General features: G+C 39.9%; 1 protein-coding gene across 1 annotated transcript in view; it reads right to left on the bottom strand.

The window, feature by feature from the left end:
• Positions 1 to 18,052, bottom strand: part of LOC119425773 (chloride channel protein 1) — a 40,231-nt gene extending 22,179 nt beyond the window's left edge. Inside the window, exons 1-12 of the mRNA XM_037693321.1 lie at positions 17,939 to 18,052; positions 12,555 to 12,831; positions 12,349 to 12,480; positions 12,036 to 12,164; positions 9,721 to 9,854; positions 9,574 to 9,651; positions 9,361 to 9,439; positions 8,240 to 8,365; positions 7,796 to 7,880; positions 7,340 to 7,441; positions 7,123 to 7,207; positions 3,131 to 3,286 (exon numbers count right to left, since the gene is read on the bottom strand). Coding sequence (XP_037549249.1) covers positions 3,131 to 3,286; positions 7,123 to 7,207; positions 7,340 to 7,441; positions 7,796 to 7,880; positions 8,240 to 8,365; positions 9,361 to 9,439; positions 9,574 to 9,651; positions 9,721 to 9,854; positions 12,036 to 12,164; positions 12,349 to 12,480; positions 12,555 to 12,831; positions 17,939 to 18,046 — 1,491 coding nt within the window. The 5' untranslated portion in view covers positions 18,047 to 18,052. The remainder of the gene's footprint in view (positions 1 to 3,130; positions 3,287 to 7,122; positions 7,208 to 7,339; positions 7,442 to 7,795; positions 7,881 to 8,239; positions 8,366 to 9,360; positions 9,440 to 9,573; positions 9,652 to 9,720; positions 9,855 to 12,035; positions 12,165 to 12,348; positions 12,481 to 12,554; positions 12,832 to 17,938) is intronic.
• Positions 18,053 to 23,933: the final 5,881 nt, after the last annotated feature.

The raw sequence follows: 23,933 nt of genomic DNA, 5'->3' as shown, positions 1-23,933 counted from the left end.
TAATAGATGTAGCTAAATATGCTAGTAAATGTAGCTAAATATGTTAGAAGATGTAGCTGAATATGCTAGTAGATGTAGCTAAATATGCTAGTAGATGTAGCTAAATGTGCTAGTAGATGTAGCTAATTATGCTAGTAGATGTAGCTAAATATGTTAGTAGATGTAGCTAAATATGTTAGTAGATGTAGCTAAATATACTAGTAGATGTAGCTAAATATGCTAGTAGATGTAACCTGCAGCCACTTCTTCAGCTCGTCCTCCATCCCTCGTCCTCAGCAGGCAGCGGTATGATTATATTGTCCTGTTTAAGCTCTGACAGGTGGTGTTCCTACATGTTTGACTTAAATCCATAATGCTCAGAGAAACTACATTTGCTCGTACTGTTCGCACAAACACAAACGCCGGTTCTGGTCCGCGCCGGAAGTCGCCCCCATATTTCACGCAAGTCATCATGAGGGCGAGGTATAAGGTGGAAACATGCAACCGAGTAAAAAGATGAACTTTCTGATAAACTAAAGCTAAACTCGCCTTTCAAATGTAAATTAGTCTGTTTCAAAACAAGCTCTGGATGTTACTTTTAAATAGCTTTTCTAATAATATGCTTTGCTCTTGGCCAGAGAGAGCTCATCAGAGATAATTATTAGCATCAGAGAAGCACTGGATTTTTGTGTTCAAGCTGAAGCACTTGTACTTCACCAGCACCTGCTGTGCTTCTGCTTTTGTTGGAAAATATTTTTTTTGCCAAACATGACATTACCGTGTTGCCATTCTAGACTGCTTTTCCACACGTGATCCTCGTTTGAGGACTTAATTACTGTGAAACAACACAAAACGTTGTTAGCACATCTCTCACGGGGCTGCTGTCCTGATGACAGGGAGGATTGTGCACAGTTTTCATCTCTATTTAATCCTGACTGTCCAATTCAGTCTGGCAGAAACACACACATCTCACAAAAGCGGTGTCACATACACGATCACAATCAGCTCACACTTTTTCATCAGTGTCACAAATCCTCAGACAGATGGGACTGAAACAAATAAAATCAGTGTTGATGTCACAGTGTGAAGAAAAGAAACAGCAGAATTAAAAACTTTAGTCCAATCTGACGTAAAAAGCTAAATGTTTGAAGATAGCTACAACGAATAATGAGGAAAAATACACTAAGAAAAAGATCGCAGAGATGCAGATGCTTAGCTTTAGTTGAGGAAAAACTAATTTCCATTTTATGAAAGAAAGAGGAGGAATAGTTTGTGTTTTTATGCACAGACACACTGCCGAAGTTTCAGGCTTTCACTGTTGCCCGGTTGTCCAAGGCATAGTCTCTGGGTACTGTCCGTATTATTGCAAGGATCTATTGAATCGTACTAAACCAGTTTGCTTTGGGAGCTTCTACCAACATAACTTCTGGCGTCAAACACAAAAATGTGGAGATTCATGGTGGTTAGTACAACCAGATAGACTTCTCTTTTTTCCAAAAAGTCTCTAGGGTTAAAGTTGAAGAGCTCAGAAGTTTAGGAGGAGCTTGAAGAAGGGCTACTTCTCTTTAAAATAAAGGGGGACAAGTTAGATGGTTGGAGCATCTGATGAGGATGCCCTCTGGACATATTTCTGGGTTTTGGACATGTTCCACTGGAAGGAGGCCTTAGAGCAAACTCATGTATCACTAGAAAAACAATACCACCTCTTATTGACCCAAATGAGGCCTAACAACAAAAAAAGCCTGTGACTGATCTGGCTCCAGGGTGAGACACCAGAGTAGGTGCCTATAGTACAAAGTTGTTCTATCAAAAGGCTTCATTCAATCAATTAGTTAAGCCGATCACCCTAAACCAAACTTTTCGGAGCCTCCAGGATTAAACTATCCTAGACTACCACCGTTCACAGATGTAGGTACGACGGCAGCACGGCGGAACAGTGGTTAGCACTGTTGCCTCACAGCAAGAAGACCCTGGGTTCAATCCCCGGTTGGACCAGTGATCTTTCTGTGTGGAGTTTGCATGTTCTTCTCGTGCATGAGTGGGTTTTCTCCAGGTACTCCGGTTTCCTCCCACAGACCAAAAACATGCATGTTAGGCTGCCTTCAGGCCCAGGCCTCCCTTGCAGAAGAGATCTGTGATCTCAGTGGGATTTGCCTGGTTAAATAAAGGTTAACGCAATATTAATAAATAGGTGCAACTGAACTCACTCAACTTCTTCCAAATAGTGGCTTGGCTCATCCTTAGGGAGGAGCTATTCAGAGGAAGATCAGAGAAGAGTTGTTGCTTTTCCACATCAAAGCATTCAGGAATCTGGTAAGAATGGCTTCTGGATGTCTTTCTTGGACAGATATTTTGGACATGTCCCACAGAACACCTTGGGAACACCTTGGTGTACTGCCAGATGAGATGAATGGATGGATGAACACTAAGTTCTTGTTGCGTTATTGTTCATCAGTGCGAACCAAACTGAGAAAGTGATGCTACAAATGATGCTCATGTTTATTTTCACGCCATTAAAAATAAAATCGTGACCATGTTGGACCCCAACCCCCCTCTAAACTGAGTGATCAGATCTCTTCAAGCTTTTAATTTATCAGAACTTTACATGCATTTAAAACTTTTCACTTCATATCACATAAACAGCATCCTAATACCAGATTCACAAAGGTCAAATAAAAGAAAAAAATACTCAAGTTATAAACCCATTTAAAACAAACAATAGAATATCACCTTTAATCCCAGTAATTCAAGGTTTTCATATTTTTTCTTCAACTTTTTGCTAAATCAACTTTTCACACAGTTCACATTTAAACAGATCTGTGCAGATATCACAAGAATTATGTGTATCTGAGTTTGAGTGCATTTAGAAACCCATAAAGCTGAGTGATGGCAGCCTGCCAGTAATGGTAAACATGGATGAGAATAAAATAGACTTATTCAAATCAACACACAGACACATGCACAGATGTCCCCGCCACCAACACACAACTTGAGCAACCAGCAACAAACGCCCTTAATGAAGAGGAGGATGACGACAATGCTGCCTTCAAGCCTCACACGCATTCTCAGTCTCACACCTGTGCAAAGACAGATGCAAAACAAGCGCACATTACCACACTTCCACATGTTCACTTTCTCAGCAGCTGCATACCTTCATGAGGAAGAAGAGCAGCAGGATGACGAAGACACTAACATCAGGGTGCAGCCAGGCGGTGGAGCGGCCCAGACCAACCGGAGAGGGAGATCCTGAAATCTTCGTCCATGTGAAGTTGTCAAACAAAGAGTTGATGCATTCTCTGGGCATTAGCTGGGGGGGATGAAGAGGGAGAAAGACAGCAGAGGAGTGAAATAGATGAAGAACGGGAACAAATTTCAGCAAGAGAAAAGGATCAGTCTGAGACTGATGAGATGATTGACAGAAATAAATATTGGGCGAGGAGAGGAAAGTTATCAGAAGTGTAACAATGAAAGTAAACGTAGAAGTAAAGGGGTGTACAAAATAAATGACAACGACGGAAAGATAGGGGTGTGAGTTACAAAGGAAGACGAAAGAAAGAGGGTGACACAAATTGTAAAAAGCTGAGAACGATGAGATATCTAAAGGAAGCCAACAATTTTCAGTCAGTTTCACCTTCTATCCAGAAGGCTTCATCAGTCAAGGAAACACACAACACAAAACTGATTCTTCCCCCAAACAGTTGACTCCAAAGTGGAACAAACCAGTTATGTTGGTGCTAAGATGGTGTCTTTGGCACGCCCCCTCATGTGGTGCCGGCCCTCTTCCTCATCACCAGTCATGTCAAACTGGTTCAGAACCAAAAAAGTCCATGCTCAATAATCCAGGTATACAATCCAACAATTTTCAGTCAGGTCATCTGGACAGTTTCTTTTATTTCTTTTTTTTTAGCACCAACATAACTGGTTTGTTCCACTTTTGAGTAAACTGTTTGGGGGAAGAATCAGTTTTGTGTTGTGTGTTTCCTTGACTGATGAAGCCTTCTGGATGGAAGGTGAAACGTGTCAGCAAAAAAAAAGAAACTGTCCAGATGACCTAACTGAAAATTGTTGGATTGTAATCCTGGATTATTGAGCATGGACTTTTTTGGTATCTAAAGGAAGATTACGACAAGAACAGAAATCGTTTGATATAAACGAGAGAAGGTAACAATTATGGATACAGACAGAAATTTAAGGAAAATTAAAAGAAAGAAGTGCATAAAACACAATACAGCACAGTATGCACTTACATGGTAAATACCTTTAAGTACCCTGAAAGTACAAGTTACTTCAGAATACAGCTTGATCCCTGTTGGTACCAACAGGTATACTCAGTACATCCTATAAGAACCTGGTACACAGCCTGTAAGTACCAGTTACTTACTAGTAACATTCCATGTAAGTACCATGTACAATACTAGGTTTACCTGTTAAATGTCAGGCACATTAACAGTAAGTACCCATAATTACTTAAGTATCAAGTACATACATAACCTGTAAGTACCAGTTACCTACTGGTAACATTCCAGATAAGTACCATGTAAATACCAGGTTTAGCTGTTAAATGTCAGGCACATTAACAGTAAGTACCCATAATTACTTAAGTATCAAGTACATACATAACCTGTAAGTACTAAGTATCCAACAGGTATAGTTGGTACATCCTGTAAGAAGCTGGTACACAGCCTGTAAGTACCAGTTACCTACTGGTAACGTTCCAGATAAGTACCATTTAAAATACCAGGTATTTAATTGTTAAATGCCACGCACATTAACAGTACCGTAAGTACTCATTATTATTATCAAGTACATGTTGTTGTCATTGTTTTCAGCTGCTCCCTCAGGCAGAGAACTTGCATGGATGATTGGCTAATGATTTAACAACAAATGACTTCCTGATGAAACCTGGGCACAAACCTGCAGCCTCAGTATTACAAGACCGAGGCACTGACCATCAAGCTACCACATCCCCAAATACATATCCTGTAAGTACCAAGTATTTTCCCAGTACATAGCATTATGTAGCAGGCACATAGCAGGCACATAGATAAGTTCCCTTTAATTACTGGGCTGTATTGTGCATTACTAACAAAAGATTATTTACCAAAAAGGGAACAAGAAAGAATGAAAAGAGGTGAAGTGTAATCAAGAGGCAAGAAGTCAACCAGTGAGCTGGAAGCAGTGGGGTATGGCTGGTCATGTCCAGTGACTCATTCTCTTTCAGTGACTCATGAATGACTAATTCACCAACTATTTTCCTGCACATTTGCATAGATGTCTCTAAAAGTTGCTCACAGGGACAAATCAGAGTGCCCGCTGCATCTGCATAATGCCTCAGCAGGGCGAAGAAACAACAATGTCGTTTCGATTTTTACACTCTCTTTTGAGTTGGGGCTGAATCGAGGCCTGCTGTTTGGTATGTGAGTGGGAATGCTGCAGAAGACGGACTCGTTGAAACTCTGCTGCGGGGCTTTGCAGAACTTTATGTAATAAGCTGTCTTGGTCTTTTTGAAGTTGTGGGTTCAAGTCTGGTTCATGACTCTTAAAGCATTTAATTCCTCCTTTGTTCTACACTTTCCTGTCAAGATGGATAAAAAAAAAAATCATAAAAAGCTATATGTGCTCCATGACTTTATGAGGTGAAATGATTTAAATTTAGAGATCACCTCATTGTCAGCTCTGAGTGTCTGAGTGAGCACAGAGCTGGATGCTAACAGACACACCTGATTCTCACAGAGTCGTCTATTCTGAGCATCTGTGAACCACATGATGAACCGTTAGCCCAGAGTTTGGGAGCTGATACATCTAGCTAACTAACATTTCATCTTCAAACTCCTTTTGAAATGTAGCATAAAAAGTACTGTAATAAACCATGTCAAAACATGGATATTATGTTCAATAGACGGCCAGAAGTGCACATAAGATGATTACTTCTGCACAAAACAACCAAAACAATAAAACCACCCTCATTTGGTTGAATTAACACTGTTTCATAAAAAATATTATGTTCACGTACGTAGATCTTACTTATATTTTAACTAAGCAAGCACATACAAACTATTTCATTCTTAGACCCTGTCCACATGACAACAGTATTTTCAAAAAAATACATTTTTGTTCTACAACAAATTCCTTATAAACATGACAGTTTCTAGAAATGCATTTGTCCACATGGAAACACCCACAAAAAAAAAAACACTGTAGTAACAATGTCAGGCCTGTATGTGGCGCTGTAAAGCTGCAAAGAAAATACACCCAAAACAGGAAACAAGGCGTGGAGTGGGTGCTCTGAAGTGCAGAAAGAGAAAACAACGATGGTGGATGTAAGATGACAAAGACAATCTTCTACTGTGTCCCATTAAACTACTACATACTGGGAGTAGTGTTTGTGTAAATAACACAGACATAATGGATGATTTCCTGCTGAGTATCCAGCAAAGGATGACTGGAGGGAAGGGTGTTTAAAGACAGCTAAATGCACAAAGCAGGCTCAGATTTATCTGTTGTTTGCGCTCTTTACATTAAAGAAAAACAAAAACAAACTGTAAAATATCTTATTGGTGTAGCCTTTACAGTATCTCAATACCTAGGTGTAGTTTGTTCTTTGCAAAGAAGGTTACACTTAAACTGGTCGGCATGTTCAAAATCATGGAAGTCTATAGGAAACTGTCCAGATGACCTGACTGAAAATTGTTGGATTGTATACCTGGATTATTGAGCATGGACTTTGTTGTTTCCTATAGGACGCACTTTCTGAATTAATTTTACATACCATATTTTTCAGACTATAAGGCGCACTGTATTATTAGGCACATTAAATGAAACAAGTTCATTTAGACAGATTTTTGAGCGCCATGTACCACATAAAATCAGTTTGAGGTCAGTAAAGCACAACCAGAATTAATACATAAGGCGCACTGTCGATTTTTGAGAAAATTTAAGGATTTTAAGTGCGCCTTATAGTCCGAAAAATACGGTATTTGTTGTTGAGTAAATTCAAAATGAAAGCTGTGTTTTACTAAAAGAAGAATCCATTAAAATTCTAAGAGAACCCTTAAGTGAACCGGCAAGTTTATTTAATGATGATGGAAACATTTCTGGTGTTTCCTTAAGAGACAAGATGGAGTAATAAATTTGCACTCTGACCTCTCCGGCCATGAACTGTCCAAACCCAGGTGGAAAGGTCAAGGTGGCGATGACCAAAGTTACTGCAGCGGGAAAGACCAGCCGGCTGTAAGAGCAGAAAGAACAAATCAGACATAAAGCTTTAATGACTCAAAACTTGGAGTCCTAATATAAATATCTAATTTAGCTTTAGTTTTGATTTTTATGTATTTGCAACGAGTAGCAGTTTCAGACTCACTGCTTCATCAGGAAGCGGGTCATGGGGTTTGGTCGTCTCATGAACAGCACCACCTGTCTGTTCAGGTAGACAAAGAACGCGCCCAGAAATCCACAGGAGATCCTGCAAAAATAAAGGAGCGAAACACTTTACTGCAAACGTTTATTTGATTAAACGTTCTGACTGCACCACAAGTACACAGCGGTAGAGAAGCAAATATTAATAAAAAGTGTTCAAAGATAAATTATGTGGCCAGATAAAATAAGAAAAGCCAATAGATTTAATATATGTATATATAATTAATTTTTTTAACAGTCAAATGATGCAGGCTAAGAGTCTTCCACATGAAGTGTTCAACTCCACTGATGTTAAACAACTTGCAAACCAATAAACAATATTTTCAGCCATAGCGTTATTGTTATTATTACTTAAATATGATTATAAATATGATCTCAGGTCTGCCCTTGAACATCTCACCCAATGATGGCAAATGCTGGCAGCTCCTGCAGGTCAAAAGGGAAATCCATACGGAAGTTTGTTCTGAACAGAGCAGTGATGGTTACTAAAAAACAAGAAAACAGATTTTATCATTTGTTGCAAGTCAACATGATCTAACCACTAAATAGATGACAACCATTTTCCCCACATTTTAAGTATATTTCCACGTAGCAGCTCAGAATGAACTGCTTTGCCCTGCTGTAGCACCTGCAGAGGTTTTCTTGGTTTTTAGAGCAATAAGCACATTTGATTAAACATTAAACTCCTGGTAAATGATAGAAAACAGCACCATCTAGTGCAAAATGTGTGATGCGTTCATAGTTTATGCATTTTGTGTTGTGACAGCTGTTTAGTGATGGATTGTGAGGAAACGGCACCCTTGACTGAGCATGAACGCATCATAAAAAACTCTTTGATCCAAACCTGCATCTTTGTTAAATACAGACAGCACTCGGAAGATGAAGGCACTAAACGTAGCAGCGAAGTATCCCCTCCAGTAGTTTCTCACAGCAAAGTACGTGGATGTCACTTCTATACTAAAGAGCACACCTGATGCAGAAAGAAACGGCACAAAGAAGGAACAAATCAGACAGAAAATAAAAAAACAGTCCTTGAAATTAAATAATAAATATGGTTGTTGTTTTTTTTTACAGAAAAGCTACTTTTGCCCCTTTTTATTCGATTCAGTTCAATTCAATTCAAAAGTTGTTTATCAACCCCAAAGGGAAATAAATTGTTGTTGTAGCTCATCATCCTGGTTTCACTGTAGATGCTGTCTGTAGGCAGGAAGGATCTTCAGCAGTCCGTCCCACAGTGGATCTGAAGAAACTGGCTGCAGATGCCGATCCGTCCACCTGGACCTAGCAGACCTCTTGGTCCTCTTGGGCAGCAGGACTGCCTGAATTCTGGGCAGAACTCCTCCTTGAGCGATGGCCACTCCTCCCAGCAGCCTGCCGAGCCCCTCGTCCCCGCAGATGGAACTGCGGGAGTCGAGGGACGATCCTGGTCATCCTGCCGTCACAATCCACATTTTCTGCCAGCTCTAGGATCTCGGCCGTCAGGCACTCGAGCACCGCCACCAGGTAGATGGGAGTGCATCCACGGCACCTCCTTTTCAACTCATCTGGGATCTGGAGCTGTAGCTAGGGTATTATTTGAGCTTTTGAGATGTTAATCTGCAGCTCCCAGTTGTAAAAACCACCTTGTTGTTACGCCTCATAACAAATGTCCAAAAGTTTTAAAAAATCCTTCCAGCTGCACAGCATTCTATACCAGAGGAAGTAAACATCCGAAAAAAGCGATTTACATACAGAAAAAAGAGGAATTGAAGTTTTCAAAAGCAAAATTTCAGACTGAATGTAACAGAGCTTCTTCAACATGCAGCCACCCCCAGCGGCGCAATTCTAGAACGCGACAGAGGTTATGTTATGTACAACACAAAAGACACAAACACTTCATAAACATGAAAAATATATGATGCACACATTAATCCATGATCAGAATGAAAGATATGGAAAAAGAGCAAAATGAAAAAAGTTGCGTACCTCCAAGCGGCGTGCCAAAGCAGCAGCCCACCCCGACAGCACAGCCCACCGTCAGGATGTCTGTGTAACAGTACGGATTCTACTGATCCAGAGAGGGAGGGGGCAGCATTGAAACAGGAGGAGAAACAACATATAGCCAAGGTATATCTCCTGCTGCACGCATTCTTTATGCTCACTTCTTAAAAAATCGAATGTTTCCTGACATCAGCTTACCTGATAAACTCCTGAGAAGAAGGACATGAAGCGACTGAGAACCGCCGCACAGATACTGGCAATGTGAACAAACGGACCCTGAACACATCAGGACAGTTAAATAAAACCATATAAACTGTCAGATTAATTCACGTTTTATTTACCCACCTCTTTTCCTACAGGCATGCCACTCCCCAGGGCTGCAGTCAGACCGATGACCTTTGCTATAAAAGCCTTGAGGGTTAAATACTCCTTCAGCACCACCCCTCTCAAGATGGTCTTCAGCTCCGGGATACCAGAACCTTCATGGACAGGTGAGATGAAGTTAATATAGAGTCAGAAGTGAAGATACAAGCTTCTGACAAATTCAAAGCAGTGAAAAACACGACCTCTTTAATGGTTCTAGTTGGGAAACAAGCTACATGGATCTTTTCCAAAATGATGCAGAAAAACGGGTTCATACATTTGTCACTAGGCTGGATTATTGCAATTGTTTATCATCTGGGTGTCCAAACAATTATTTAAAAAGTCTTCAGTTGATCTTAAATGCTGCTGCCAGGGTTTTAAAGAGATCATATCTCCAGTTTTAGCTTCTCTCCACTGGCTCCCTGTCAAGTCCAGAATTGAATTCAAAATCTTACTTCTAACCTACAAAGCCCTCAACAACCTAGCTCCATCTCATATTACTGATCTTATTGTTCCATATTTTCCTAACAGAGTACTTTGCTTTCAGACTGCGGGCTTACTTGTGGTTCCTAGAGTTTGCAAAAGCAGAATGGGAGGAAGATCTTTCAGTTATCAGGCTCCTCTCTTGTGGAACCAACTTCCAGTTTCTGTCCATGAGGCTGACACATTGTCCAGTTTTAAGACTGGACTTAAGGCTTTCCTTTTTAATAAATCATATTGTTATGGTCAGCTTAGGTTTCCTGAACTATCCCTTAGTTATTCTGCTATAGGCTTAGACTACTGGAGGAAAAACTGACCACATTTCCTCATTTTGCTGCTGTCTTTACTTGCTCCACTCTACCTGTTTGTATTTGTACGCATTTCTATCTTTAACATGTGTTTTTTGTCTTTCTTCCTATAGAAAGTACACATGGACCTGCCATTCTGTTTGTTGGTTTCTCCTTCCTGTTCCCCTCAAACCCAAATACTTTCTGCTAGATCACTGAGTTCAATGTTTGACCTATTTTCAGTCACTTCGATTGCTTCTGTGGGATCTGGTCACAAATTTTGCTAACTAATTTTGAATTTAGTCACATAATGACCCCAAATATGAAAAATATACAGTAGGGGATTAAATGTATTACTTTGTTTTTTCACTGATACATGACTTTGCAATAAGTTCCTTTACATGTATGTGGCACTATGAGAAGAAGCAAACTATTGGAGAGTAACTGTCTCCAGTTGTATGATAGCAAATCTGAAATAATCAGTTTTGGTCTTATCTATATTTTAGGTTGATTGGTTAATCTGAATTGTCTTCATTTTAGTTAACTCTGGTTGTTTCAGTTGTAATTTATAAATAAAGTTGATATGATTTGAAAACTGAAATGTGCCACTTCATTATCAATCACCTCCTTCTGAATTCTCTCAAACCAAAATGACTCTGGTTCTAAAAGAGATTTGAAAGCAGAGTAAGAAAACATGCGATGCAAAGCTGAATAATGCAGCCTGGAAGATTTTAGATTTAGGCCCTGTTCACACGAAAACGATTTCTGGTGAAAACAGAAGAGTTTTGTTGCGTTTGTTCTGTTCATTTACATGAAAATAAATGTTTTCTCTGACAACGGCACAATTTGAGAATGGTTTCCATAATGCAATGTTTCAAAAACGTCCCGGTGTCCGTTGTCGTGTAAACAGAAAAAGTAGATGGTTTCTGTCAGGGAGTCCCTGGCTCATGCGCCGTATGATGCAAAACACAACGGCTTCCAATCCACAGAAGAAGAAACTGTTGACAATGGTTAATACCAGAGTACTGTTTGTAATTCTGACTTTTATAAATCTATACATCTAATTTCCCCGGACTGCTTTCAGTTTGGACATCACCTGGACTTTTGATATGGCGGCTTTCTCTTGAGAGAAACTTTACAGTTAGAAAGTTTCAAGTTTCAAAGAATATAGCACCAACTAGTGGCGTGTCAAGGGAATTACACCTTTTCCACGTCTCCCGTTGATGTGTCAACAGAGATTGTAATTGAAAGTTTTCATGTAAATGTGTTAATAGAAATGGGGGGGAAAAAAATCTGTTTTCATTGGATCGTTGTCGTGTAAACAGGGCCGTATTGTTTTAATTAGTCCCACCTTGGCAAACCCATGTGGATCTACTTGAACCAGAGAGAACTCAAATCTATGCTTGCAGAAAGATGGGCGTCTCAGAACTGTGGGGGTTCTGGAAATTTTACAAATATTCCCTGAAACTAAAAGCAGATGTGCACAGAGGAGCGTGAGGATGCAGGTGTGTGGAAGCGAGCTGTACAGACCGATAGCCTGAGGAGAAACCAGGTGACAGAAGAGGGAGGAGAAGAGGATGAAAATCAGGGGATAGGAAACCCAGGCCAGGTACTGCAAGGGGATGTTCCCCCTCAGCTCCCCATAAATCCATTTATACGCTGTAGAGTGGAGAGTGGAAAAAGTATGATAACCAAATGGGATTAAATACCAAGAAAGAAAGGAAAATCAAAGTGTAGGTGCAGAGAAAATGGACGAGCAATAAAAGAGGAAAACGGCAGGCAGGAAAACATCTGGCATGTCTTCCATACAGCCAAGTGAGAACAACAAGCCCTGCAGTCATACCTTGCAGACTCTTTGCACTGGCATAATCCATTGTCCAGCTGACCAGAGCCATTGTAATTCCCAGTAGGACCAAAAAAATCCAGTCCTCTCCCAGCCTCGTCACAAGAAACCGCTGCACCTGAGCTATGCAGTCTGTCAGAACCAGACACAAATCACAAAGCAGGACCCGCAGCATCCATCTAACATCAGTGTTTTTACTGTCTCACCTCTGCACTTGGAGAAGGAGCGCTTCTTCTGCAGGCAGGATGTTAAATCTTTCTCAGCCGTTTTCTCATCAGCAGCCTCGTTTTCCACGTTGGGCTGAAATTTAGCCTTTTGTCTGTTGTGACAGCCGTGCTGAAGGCCATGGCCGTGGCTGTGCCGTGTCCGCCCATGGTTGTTGTGCTTCTTGATCCCATGTTTCTTGATCTGCCTCTCTGTCAGAAGACGTGTGGCCTCTCGTCTGCCTGAGCCTCCTTGGTGCTCCTGGTACTCCCCATAAAGCTGCAAGCCAATCAGCGAACCATCAAAATAGTAAAATGAAAGACAGCAAATCAATACCGAGCATCATTCATTCAAAGACATCAACATGGAGAGTAAATAGTACTCCGGCTGAGAGGTTGTGTATTAAAAATAGACTGAACCACGTGTTGACCCCCAAAGACTCTAATGGAAGAGGAAACGTGGGCTCTGCCTCTAGATTTATCACCATGCTCCATAAAAACTGCCCAAGACATCTGGGGAAGAGATTAATTCTCACTCCAACACAAGTAAACATGTCTTAGCTTACTCAGGAGTTGCCCTTGATTTGTCCCTCATACGAAACATGTCCAACATTATACTGTCACTGTCACACATTATACAGTGTTTCAGATAATTTTTATTAAAATATGTGCGGCTTCTGATGTTATCAGTCCATTAAATGGCTGTTGTTAGTAGTTATCATCCCCATATGTAGCGGTGAGACTGTCCCACCTACCTCCTAGTAGGTTTAAAGGTACGTTTTTATCGCTGATAATAGGCAGCATCACACAGTGGTAAACCAGGAAGTGTCTTTTTTTTTTTTCAGCTTTCAGTTTTCCTAAACGTAAGCTTACACCTGACCCAGAGGACCAACCCTAAACTTAACCCCCTTACCCTTTACTCTAAACTTAACCAAGACCCTAAACCTAACCACCAGACCCTTTACTCTAAACCTAACCACGTGAAGCTATGAGCGCTAACAAAGGTAAAAACGGAGCCTATTACCATCGCTAACAACGTACCTTTAAACCCACTAGGAGGTACAGGAGGGGCAGTCTGACCGCTACATATGGGGATGATAACTAATAACGACCATTCAATGGCTGATAAGATTCGAAGCGGGTGAAAATCTTACATTGGGCTGCAAAAAAAATCAGCTCGAGTATTATAGTATTTCTATTTTCTTGCCTTTGTGAATGAAAAATTATACTATTTTACTTTCACATGATACAGTACATGTTTCATATAGTCTGTAGTGGTCACTGGAAGCTGTCATGAGTGCTTGACACAAAACAGTTTTTACTTTTAACCCAAACGTATACAATTTAATGCCAATAAGACATTTCTGTTAATGGTACTGGCTTTTATGGCTTATTATGAGTTTGTGTTCTGGGCAACAGAGCAAGCTTCAGAAATTGTCTCTGGGGGACACACATGCTCTGACCCCGAGGCGTCTGAGAACCTGGTTGGCTCGTGAGTTCAAGTCTGTGCGTCCCCAGTAAATATATTCTTGCTTCTTATGTCGGGGGGGGGGGGGGGGGGGACTCTGAGAAATGTGCAACCAGCAATTGCTTTATTTTTATTTCTGACTGTTCTTATTTGCTTTATTTCTTTATTACAATAAATGCCACAAAAGACAACTGACTTGTTCAACCTGCAACCCAATCTAAAATCTTTGGAAGATTACAACTAGTTCCTGCCAATAAGTTTTTTTCCTACAATTTTTCTTTTAACTGTGACCAGTCTCCACGTGCAATGAAAACCATCACCACAACATGATGTTGCCACCACCATGCCTCACTATAGAGAAGGTGTTCTCGGCATGATGAGATATGGTTGTCCTAAAAGTTAAGGGGAAGTAAGATCTTCCAGATGTTTGGGGAAATTGTTACAAACAGTCCAGGCTTTATTTATTTATTCCTGCCACTCTTTCATGAAACCCTCCTTAGTCCATGGGTTTGATGGACAACTCTCGCTTTGGTGGCATTGTTTTTTAATAATAATGGATTTAATGATGCTCTGAGATGTTTAAAGTTTAGGATAATTTTTTAACAAACCCTGATTTGTACTTCTCCACAACTTTATGTCTTCATGACGTCTTTTACTCGTTGACATGCCTTCTTAGAGATGTTAAATCGGTGTTAATTCTGGGTGCTATTACAACAGGTGTGCATAATTTGACAGGTTAATATCGACTGGCACTTAGATTGCTCACAAATGCATTTTATTTAATAATTGTCGTACGTGGTTTGAACCGTAACGGTTGAGGATTCAACACAAAGAATGCACAACTTTTCGATTTTTTCTCTTTATTTAATTTCAATAATTGGTGTATTTTTAGAGAATTGTTAACTTAATTCCAGGTTGTAAAGAAACAAAATAGAAATCTCACCTAGAGGGGGGAATATTTTTGCAACTCGCTGTACGGTGTTGTGGTGTTTTTGTGTGTGAGGATTTTCATCATTTGGAATTGAAGAGTCATTTAGAAGAAAGAGACAGAAGCTGTGGATTCATATTTAATGATCAGATTCTGTTTAAAATGATTTTATGCTTTCACAAATATGATCAATTTAATTTCAAATAAGATGTTTAGTTTTGACAACAAAAACAACATGTTAGAAATGTAAAATGTCATGGTTCCATCCATTTATTAGCATGAATTTAATGTTACACAAACTTTTGGTTGGCGCATATAATTGCTCTTGTTTTTACAGATGGAGACGGTCGATCTTGAGGAATTTAAGCGACAAGTAGGTAAGCCACCAACACTCATGACATTCATGCAACAACCTTTAAACAGCTTTTAATTTGGCGAGTTCACGGTCAGGCCAGTTTAAAGATGGATGGATTTAGACACGCGTGTACATTGGAAACACTGCGTGGACAGAGATGCCAGTCGAAAGGCAGTGAAACTTGAGAAGCATTGTACACATGACTGTCACTGAATGTCAGGCTCAGACAATAGTATGCACGGTTGTGTTGACTCGGGGGAGAAGCTTCTGTTTGACACTAAATGTTTTATGTAATCTGCTGCTCGGATGAGATTACGAGCGGACTAGTTTATCAAAGTTTCAGTTTAACCCCTTATTGTTGTAAAGTTCCCTCAAACTGCTTCTGGTCCAAGACAACTAATGTCTGATGCAAAATCTTCACACATCAAGGATCATGTTGGAAACACTTGGCTGCCGATGAGCATTCACTGTGGACTGTGCAGCGAAGTGAATTTGAAGTATTAGGCAGTATTTAAAATACTGTGATGAAGGAAATGCAGTAATTATACAGAAACACATGACGTAATTCAATTCCAAAGCCCTATTTCAACAATGGCAGCTAAAATTAAATAATTTACATACCTGTGACTTTTTTTAAATACCGTTATGTCCAATTCTAGGTCACATGCATCATAGCTAAGTTGAATTTGATATAGTTTACTAACTATATTTAATGAAACTAGCATCTGCTTGACAACAAAACACAAATTTGTAAAACTAAAAACATTTTTTTCATATTATAGAATCAATTTTTTTCTCAAAATGGTAGAAAAATTCCAGTTTTTCACCCCAAGTTTTCAAAATTCAAGTTCTTTCATTGGTTTTAATCTTATTTTTATCCCTCCGAACCCATAAAACTTGTACGTTTTAGCTCCTGCGTTCATTGCAGCCGCCTCTTGTTGCTTAAATCTTTTCCTTGAGTCTCCCTGCAGTGATGAAACACTACTCGGGACTAAATTTAGCCTCCGTGCGAGCCAATATTCCAATAACACTTCACACCTCTCAGTTTTCCGCAACAAAAGTTTTCTTTTCAATGCTTCATTATACGACCACTGGAAAAAAAAATTAGAACCATCACTTTAGGAAAATACTTTATTAATCCCAAAGGAACATTAATTGTTGTTGTAATTCATCATCCTGGTTTCATTAGAGTTGTTCTAGATGCTGATGGCTTTGGATCTCTTGAAACAATCCATCCAAAAGCAGACCCGAAAAAACTGACTGCAGATGCCGATCCATCCACCCAGACCCAGCAGACCTCTCAGTCCTCTTGGGCAGCAGGACTGCCTGAATGTCGGGCAGAGCTCCTCCCTGAGCGATGACCATTTTTTGTTGTCACAGACTTAACTGCAGGCGCCAGGGGATGATCTTGGTCCTCCCGCTGTCACGAGCAGCGTTTTCCACTACCTCCAAGATCTCTGCGGTCATGCAGATAGATGGGAATGCATCAACGGCACCTCCTTTTCAACTATTTATTTAGGATTTGGGGCTGTAGTTGATTTGAGCTTTTGAGATGTTAATCAGCAGCTCCCAGTTGTAAAAAAAAACACCTTGTTGTTATGGTTACGCATCATAACAAATGTCCAAAAGTTAAAAAAAAGGATTCAGTAAAAATCTTTCCAGCGGCACAGCATCTGATACCAGAGGAAGTAATCATCTGGAAAAAGCCATTTACATCCAGAAAAAAAGAGTAATTAAAAGTTTTCAAAAGCAAAACCTCAGAATGAATGTAAGAGAGCTACTCCAACATGCAGCCACCTTGAAGTTATTGGCTTATTGGCATAATCCTTTTCAATTTCTTTTCTGTTACGTTACTAAAACAACTTTCTGTGCTCTCACCATCACAAAGAGCTCAGCATAAACTCAACAGCTCCTCATCGACAACCAAACAGACAAACGTTGAATTTCTCTGTTTTTACATGTCAAGGCCGCAGCGAGACTCCTCCAGATGTTCAGCCTTCACCAGCCCACATGAATGAAGAATATTTGCTTCCCCTCTTTGGAAAAACAAATGTTCGACAACACACCTGTGCATGCACACTACTGCTTCAAAAATATTAACAAACGTGGACTCTTTAAAACATGGACGTCCTGAAACTGGGTGTAAATACCGTTTCTCTGACGCACGTGCACATTTATGCACAGAAACCTGCGATATGTGACACGAGTCATTCTTACAAGTGTTGCATTCAACCAGCTCTTAAGAACTGACATGCAGAGTGGCTCTAGACAGGTGGAAGAATCAAAGTAAGAAGCACTAAGACTGTCAAGATGTCCGCACGTGTGCATGTGCATGCAAGAATGAGGAATGTAGGAGGTGCATCGTGTCTCAGCATCCGTTGTTTGACCATGTTTACAACCCTATTGTTGTTAACTGGATAATGGTCTTCATTATATTTGGAATTTCTCTAGAAACTTTAAGTTACGCGGTCACCATCCGTGCAAGTGCAAGTCTTATTGGTCCTACAGGTGCGTCATGAGTGAAATGTGATTCAGGAGAAAGAAACTGGAGACACAATGAGACAGATAGGTAAAAGTTGACGTATAAATAGTAAAAGACTGAGACAGAGTTATAAAAAAAAGAAGAGGACACTGACCAGAGTTTGCTTGTATCTCAGAGCTTTCCTTTCCGACGCATCTGCGGCCATTGACACACTGTCACTGATCCAAAAATAAACCCAGCCGCTCACCGGGAGTCTCAGCATTACCAGGACTGCACCGGACGCTCTGTCGTGCACGCACAAACGTGCACACGCGCACACGCACATATTCTGACATGCTGTAAATTAGCTCCGGCTGCAGTTACAGTTAGCTGGAGCATTCCACAATAAGACGGAGTGGCCAGCAAGTAGACCAAAGGGTGGATCCTTTTAGCTTCTTTTTGTGCCTATAGGAAATTACACATTTCCATTTAAAATGACAGAACTGAATGAGAAAACTATTCCCAATTATTAAACAAAATTACATTTTTGAACTTATCAATTTTCTTTAATGAGAAGCTCATTGACTCACTTTGTATATGAGTTTACATATAAAACACATCCACAACTATTTCCTCTTCCATTTTTTTCATATAACCCACATCAACGAGGAGGTTTAATTGAAGAATTAAAAATCACGTGTCTTTTTGAGAGCAGTCATCAGTACTCTTAGACAAATGAGAGTTAAACCAATTAATCCAGCCAGGAAGTCGAACAATGAGATAAACGCTAAAACTATCTTTGTAAGGTATGTCTGCTGGAAGCACACTTATTTCCTTGAACATCAACAGTCCTCTAAGGTCATCCAGTCCAGTCCAATTGTTCACAGAATCTGGTCCAGGTCTGCTGAGAGCAGCAGGTGGCCTATCGAAGGTCTCGGAGCTTAATGGTTCTAAGCAGAATCTTACTTGTTCCTGCGACTGCGCTCTTCTGGATAGAGACCCCTCAGGTTTTCCCTGGGATCACTGGCACCACTAAGGTCTTCAACTTCACACTCTTTTCCCTCTTTCAGTATTTTGTGAGCGTACAGCATTTCTTCTGTTTGTTGTTTCTGTAATTGGAGTTCAGGACATCTATTTTAGCATGTCAAACATTAAAATATCTGGTTGGTTAGCAGTCACCTCTTTGTCAGTCTTGATCTGGAAGTCTCACAGTATCTTGGCCCCCATTGTCCACCCTCCTTGGTGGAAGCTCCTACTTTGACACTGGGACCTTGCCTGTATTTGACGTCCCAGTATTATGTGCTGGGCTGTCTCACAGGCATCTTTACACAGCACTGCCTCTTTAACTGATTGCTGCATATTTATCTATGTTTCTGTTTATTGATTAATGTGTTGTTCATTGCTTATTGCCTAATGTTTTTTTATTAAATACATTGTATATCAAATTCATGAGCTATTTACTGTAAAAAGAACGGGTGTTAATTTAGAGTTTTGACGATTTTGAATAAAGCAGACGTGATTTCCTGCATTATGGTGTATTTTAACGGGTTGTTAAACATCTGTGTTTACCTACATTCCCCCCCCCTCCCCCTTAACTTAATGGTTCTAAGCAGACTCTTCTCCGTTGAGCTCACTGTCCGACTCCATTTACAGGTCTCTCTTGTAAATGAGTCTTCGAGGCTCAATGAGACTAACCTGTACAAATAAAGGTTGAATGAACATGTGAAACCTCCAGGCACTCACCCCACCACTCTTTTAAGGGCGGAGATTTTTTTAAGGGTAGAGGCAAAAATGCTTCCCTTGAAGGTGCAAATGATCATATGTGATATTAAGAAGTCGTGTTGTGTCGTCTGTTGTGTTTAAAATTAGTGTTTATGTAATTATTTTCAGTTTACATGTCCAAAATAAGTTTTACTCTTTCAAGGCGGTTATATTTGTTCCTAGCTTTATTATTAGTAAGTCTGAGAGTAGTCAGATCCGAGCAAACAGTTGCTGGAACGCACAATGTCAAAATAAGAGGGCTCCCGGATGCTGTTCTGACAGGATCCGGCTTAAATTAAGCCCTGCTTGAAAAGTATGGTGACTTTGTGTTACCAAAGAAAACAGATGGAAGAGTCAGTGTAGTGGTTTGAATTACTTCTCCCTCAAATCAAACTAAATTAATCTGCAGGCTCTGCCAGGCCGTTAGTTGCTGGACAAGGTTCCCAATTTTAAACTAGAAAGCAAAAGATAGTTTCAGTCACTTGATGACATTCCTGGATGGGTTCTGGCTCACAGCTAAACATTGACCCGTTTTGTTTATAAAGCAAAATAAAGACGTTTTCCTTCTTCCTGTTAGGTTTGATCCCGAGAGAAGGGACATTGTACCAAGCCTTTTCTATTTCTTTACTACTTTTAGTCCTATTAGGCAAACAAAAACATAATACAACATTTATTTTTTTGTTTTCAAGAGTGACTTTATCGTCATTAATATACTTAAATTAAGGCTAAAAAAATTGACTCCTAACAAAATCTAGGAATGAAATAAAAGAGTATTTGCTGTAAAAACAGTCTGCAAGTCAAATAAACTGTTAAGACATTTTTTTCACAAAGAACTGGAACATTACAGGAAACCTGTCAACAAACAAAAGTGGGAAAATCAGACGCTTGAAAACATTTTTCTCCACAAATTCGAAAAATAATAACGTAAAAAGTATGTTTGATATGCACTCTGCGTAAAGATCAGTGATGTGCGGAGTTCATTAAATGTCAAAGGATTTTAGAAAGCTTATTTCTTTGGTGTTCACTTCTTCAAATATATGCGGATTAAGTGCTGAGACGAACTTGCTTGTTGCAAAGGCAACAGCTTCCTGAGATTACATATCATTCCTTGCCGTCACCTTTAGTGGGGGAACTTTGTACTCAGACATCTGAATTTTGAAGATCCAAGTAAAAAAAAAAATCAACTGGAACATCATCCAAAGTCAGAATTCGTACTCAAATCATCAAAGATTCTTGACCCGCCCAGACTTTGAAACTCAATATGACGGACTCTCCCATTAAAAGCTGCAATTATTACCTTGAATTGACCTTTTGTCAGTTTGCATCTGCACACGAACTGTCCAAACACTATTGATTGTGTTGCTACAATGACTCAGACAAGTCCATTGTTATCGGCTTGTGCTACTAATACTACTTTGTATTTAGCCCAGTCACTGAGCACTAACATTGTCAAGTCCGACTGGTTTTCCATTCATTCAACCTTTATTTATACAGGTTAATCTCATTGAGCCTTGAGGACTCATTTACAAGGGAGACCTGTTTTAAACAAAGAACACAGATGAGGTACAGACAACAATAGACAATCATATAAAAGCATATAAAATGAAAAAGTAAATAGAAAAGATGATATAAAAACAAAACAAAAAACAGCTACATTATAAAGCGATGTAATATTAAAAACAAGAACGTGTCTGCGTTGGTTTTTGCCATGAACTTAGCAGTTGTTAAAAATCCCAAAGTCGACAACTTCAGATCTTTTTGCAAGGTGTTCCAGGTTACAGGGGCGGAGCAAGAGAAGGCCCTTTTGCCTAGTTCAGTCCTCACTGAGGGTACACTGCAGGTAATGATGTCTTGAGAGTGCACGCTGTAGCTGCACTGATGAAGTGACATCTAGGAGGAGATGTATGAAGGCAACAGACCAAGAAGTGATTTAAAGATGAAAATGTACCAGTGAGAGAGTCTGCGTGAAGTTAATGGTGACCAGTTAACCAGTGAATACAGGGTGCAGTGGTGGGTACGGTAGTTACAGCCAGTTCTGAATCTTGTCACACCATGATAGACAGCATCCAACATCTGCAGGGCGCTTGTTGGAGCGTTCATGTAAATAATGTCACTGTAGTCAATGGAGGGAAGGAAAGTCACAGTTACAAGTGGTTTCCTAGCGTTCAGAGTTGGACAGGATCCGTTTCTGAAAAAGGAACCCAGTTTTACCTTCAATTTCTTTATCAAGTTTTCAATATGAGGCTTTAAAGAGATGTGAATCCACCAAAATACCCAAGTATTTGTAAGAATCGATAAACTCAACAGGAACACCATTTAAGGATAAAATAGAAAGACTGCTGGGACCAACTTCCTGTTTGTAAACAACAGCCCTTTGATTTTATCAGCATTTAGCACCAGTTTGAGACGGAACAAATCAGACTGGATGATGTCGAATGTAGACTGGAAAAGCTGGAAAACCTTAGCAACTGATCTAGCTCGACAGTAAACAACTTTATTGTCAGCATAGAAATGGATGCATCAGGAATGATCTGACCTACATTACTTATGTAGATTGTGAAGAGGGCGGGTCCTAAGACTGAACCTTGTGGTACACCATTGTTAACAGTTAGAAAGCTGGAAGAAGTACCATTTATGATGAACATATTGCCTCCGATTCCAGTTTCCAACTGGAGCACAATTGTAGTCATGTTGTTCCCAGATTTAAACAATGACTTCTGAAGTAAATTGACCCACAGCATCATTTAACTTCTTTAAAATCATGTACCAATATGAATTTTAAAAGAAAGGAAGGTCACACCTTAAATGAAACCAATAAACTGGAGTCACTTCTGCTTTTTGGCATCCTAACAACAGTCTTTTCTTCTTCCAGTCTTCTAGAGTTCCACATTTACTGTAAATTCACCTAAAAAGGTGAAAGACACTCTTGAAAATGACTTATCGTGGCTCAATGAGACTACCTGTATAAATAAAGGTTAAATGAAAAAAAAATGTTTTTTTGTCTGTATCTTAATCTTAGGAAGATGATAAAAATAGACACCTTCAGTTTATTTATAATAAATATATGTAAGGGATGTATTCCCTTTTATAGATGGTGTTTGCTTAGTAGCATTAAAAACTCGAGAATGTATAAAGATGGAGGAAAAAGTTGGAAAGTTGAATTCTCCCGCTGGGTCGAGCTTTAGGCTGCCTCAAGTGGAGAAGTTTGAACATCTGTATGTGTGACGGCAGGATGGAGTGGGAGATAGACTGCTGGGTCTGACCACAGTAATGAGGGTGTTGCTCCGGTACATATGTTTCAACTCTTACGAGACATAGATCATGACCAAAAGAATGAGATCCTGGGTGCAAGCAGCTGAAATGAGCTTCCTCTGTGTGGTGGCCAGGCTCAGCCTCAGAGATGAGGTAAGGATGTTTTCATCTAGGGGGAACTCAGAGTAGTTTCTCTGCGTTGAACGAAGCGAGATGAGATTGTTTGGCGTATGACAAGGACATCTTTGGGTACCTTCCTACAGATGTTTTCTGTGCTCGTACCACTGAGAAGAAATCCATGGGGCAGACCAAAAGCTCGCTGGATGGATCGAATATTCCCTCTGGCCTGGAAGTGTCTTGAGATTCTAGGAGGAGCTGGAAAGAGAGGAGAGAGGGATGTCTGGGTTTCCCTCCAGGACAGTTTGCCTCCACAACCTGAACACAAAAAAGTGGATTAGAATAGATGGAGATGGGTTTTATTTGTTTCATGTTGCAGCATGTTTTAATTGTCCTAGATAAAAAATTAAAAAAAAAATCAAACTTATTATTTGCTCAGAGGAGAATAAGAGCTCATCCAGCAGTTATTGTCATTAAGTAAGTTTGTTTTATGGTTTAAAGTCTAGTTTTACTTAAAAATGAACCCATTGGTGGGCCGAACTGAGTTCACCCGTGGTCCTGATCTGGCCCCCGGGCCGTCAGTTGAATAGATCGTTCAGCTATCTGCAGAAATATGCATTATTTTGTATATTATGTATTTTAATGTGTAGAAATGCCCAACCAGGGACTGGAGTTGCGAATTAGCTATAGCGGTATACTCTTTGTGCAATGCATCAGTCACAGACTTGTACTGTTCTATGTTTCTGTGCATTGTCCCTGTCAAATAAACTAATAGATAAATATATAAATAAATAAATAAATAAATTGCACTTAACAAGAATTACTTCATCTCTACTGATTTACGTCTTTCAATCAGACAAAAGCAGCCATCCGTGTGGTAACGTCTACAGAAGCGCATTAATTCATGAATAGTCAAACCAGTGACTGACAGGCTGAGTTCATGTGTTAAAGGTGACAAGGAAAAAGTGCTGGGGAGGGTGGAAGGTGTGGCCAACGAGGGCGAGAGATACGAGAGGGAAGACGAGCGAGGCATCACAGCA

This window comes from Nematolebias whitei, chromosome 19 (assembly GCF_014905685.2).
Source record: "Nematolebias whitei isolate Nwh7 chromosome 19, NemWhi1, whole genome shotgun sequence".
Classification (NCBI taxonomy): Eukaryota; Metazoa; Chordata; class Actinopteri; order Cyprinodontiformes; family Rivulidae; genus Nematolebias; species Nematolebias whitei.
Note: the sequence above shows the minus strand (reverse complement) of the source record. Positions and strands in the feature narration are given on the sequence as shown.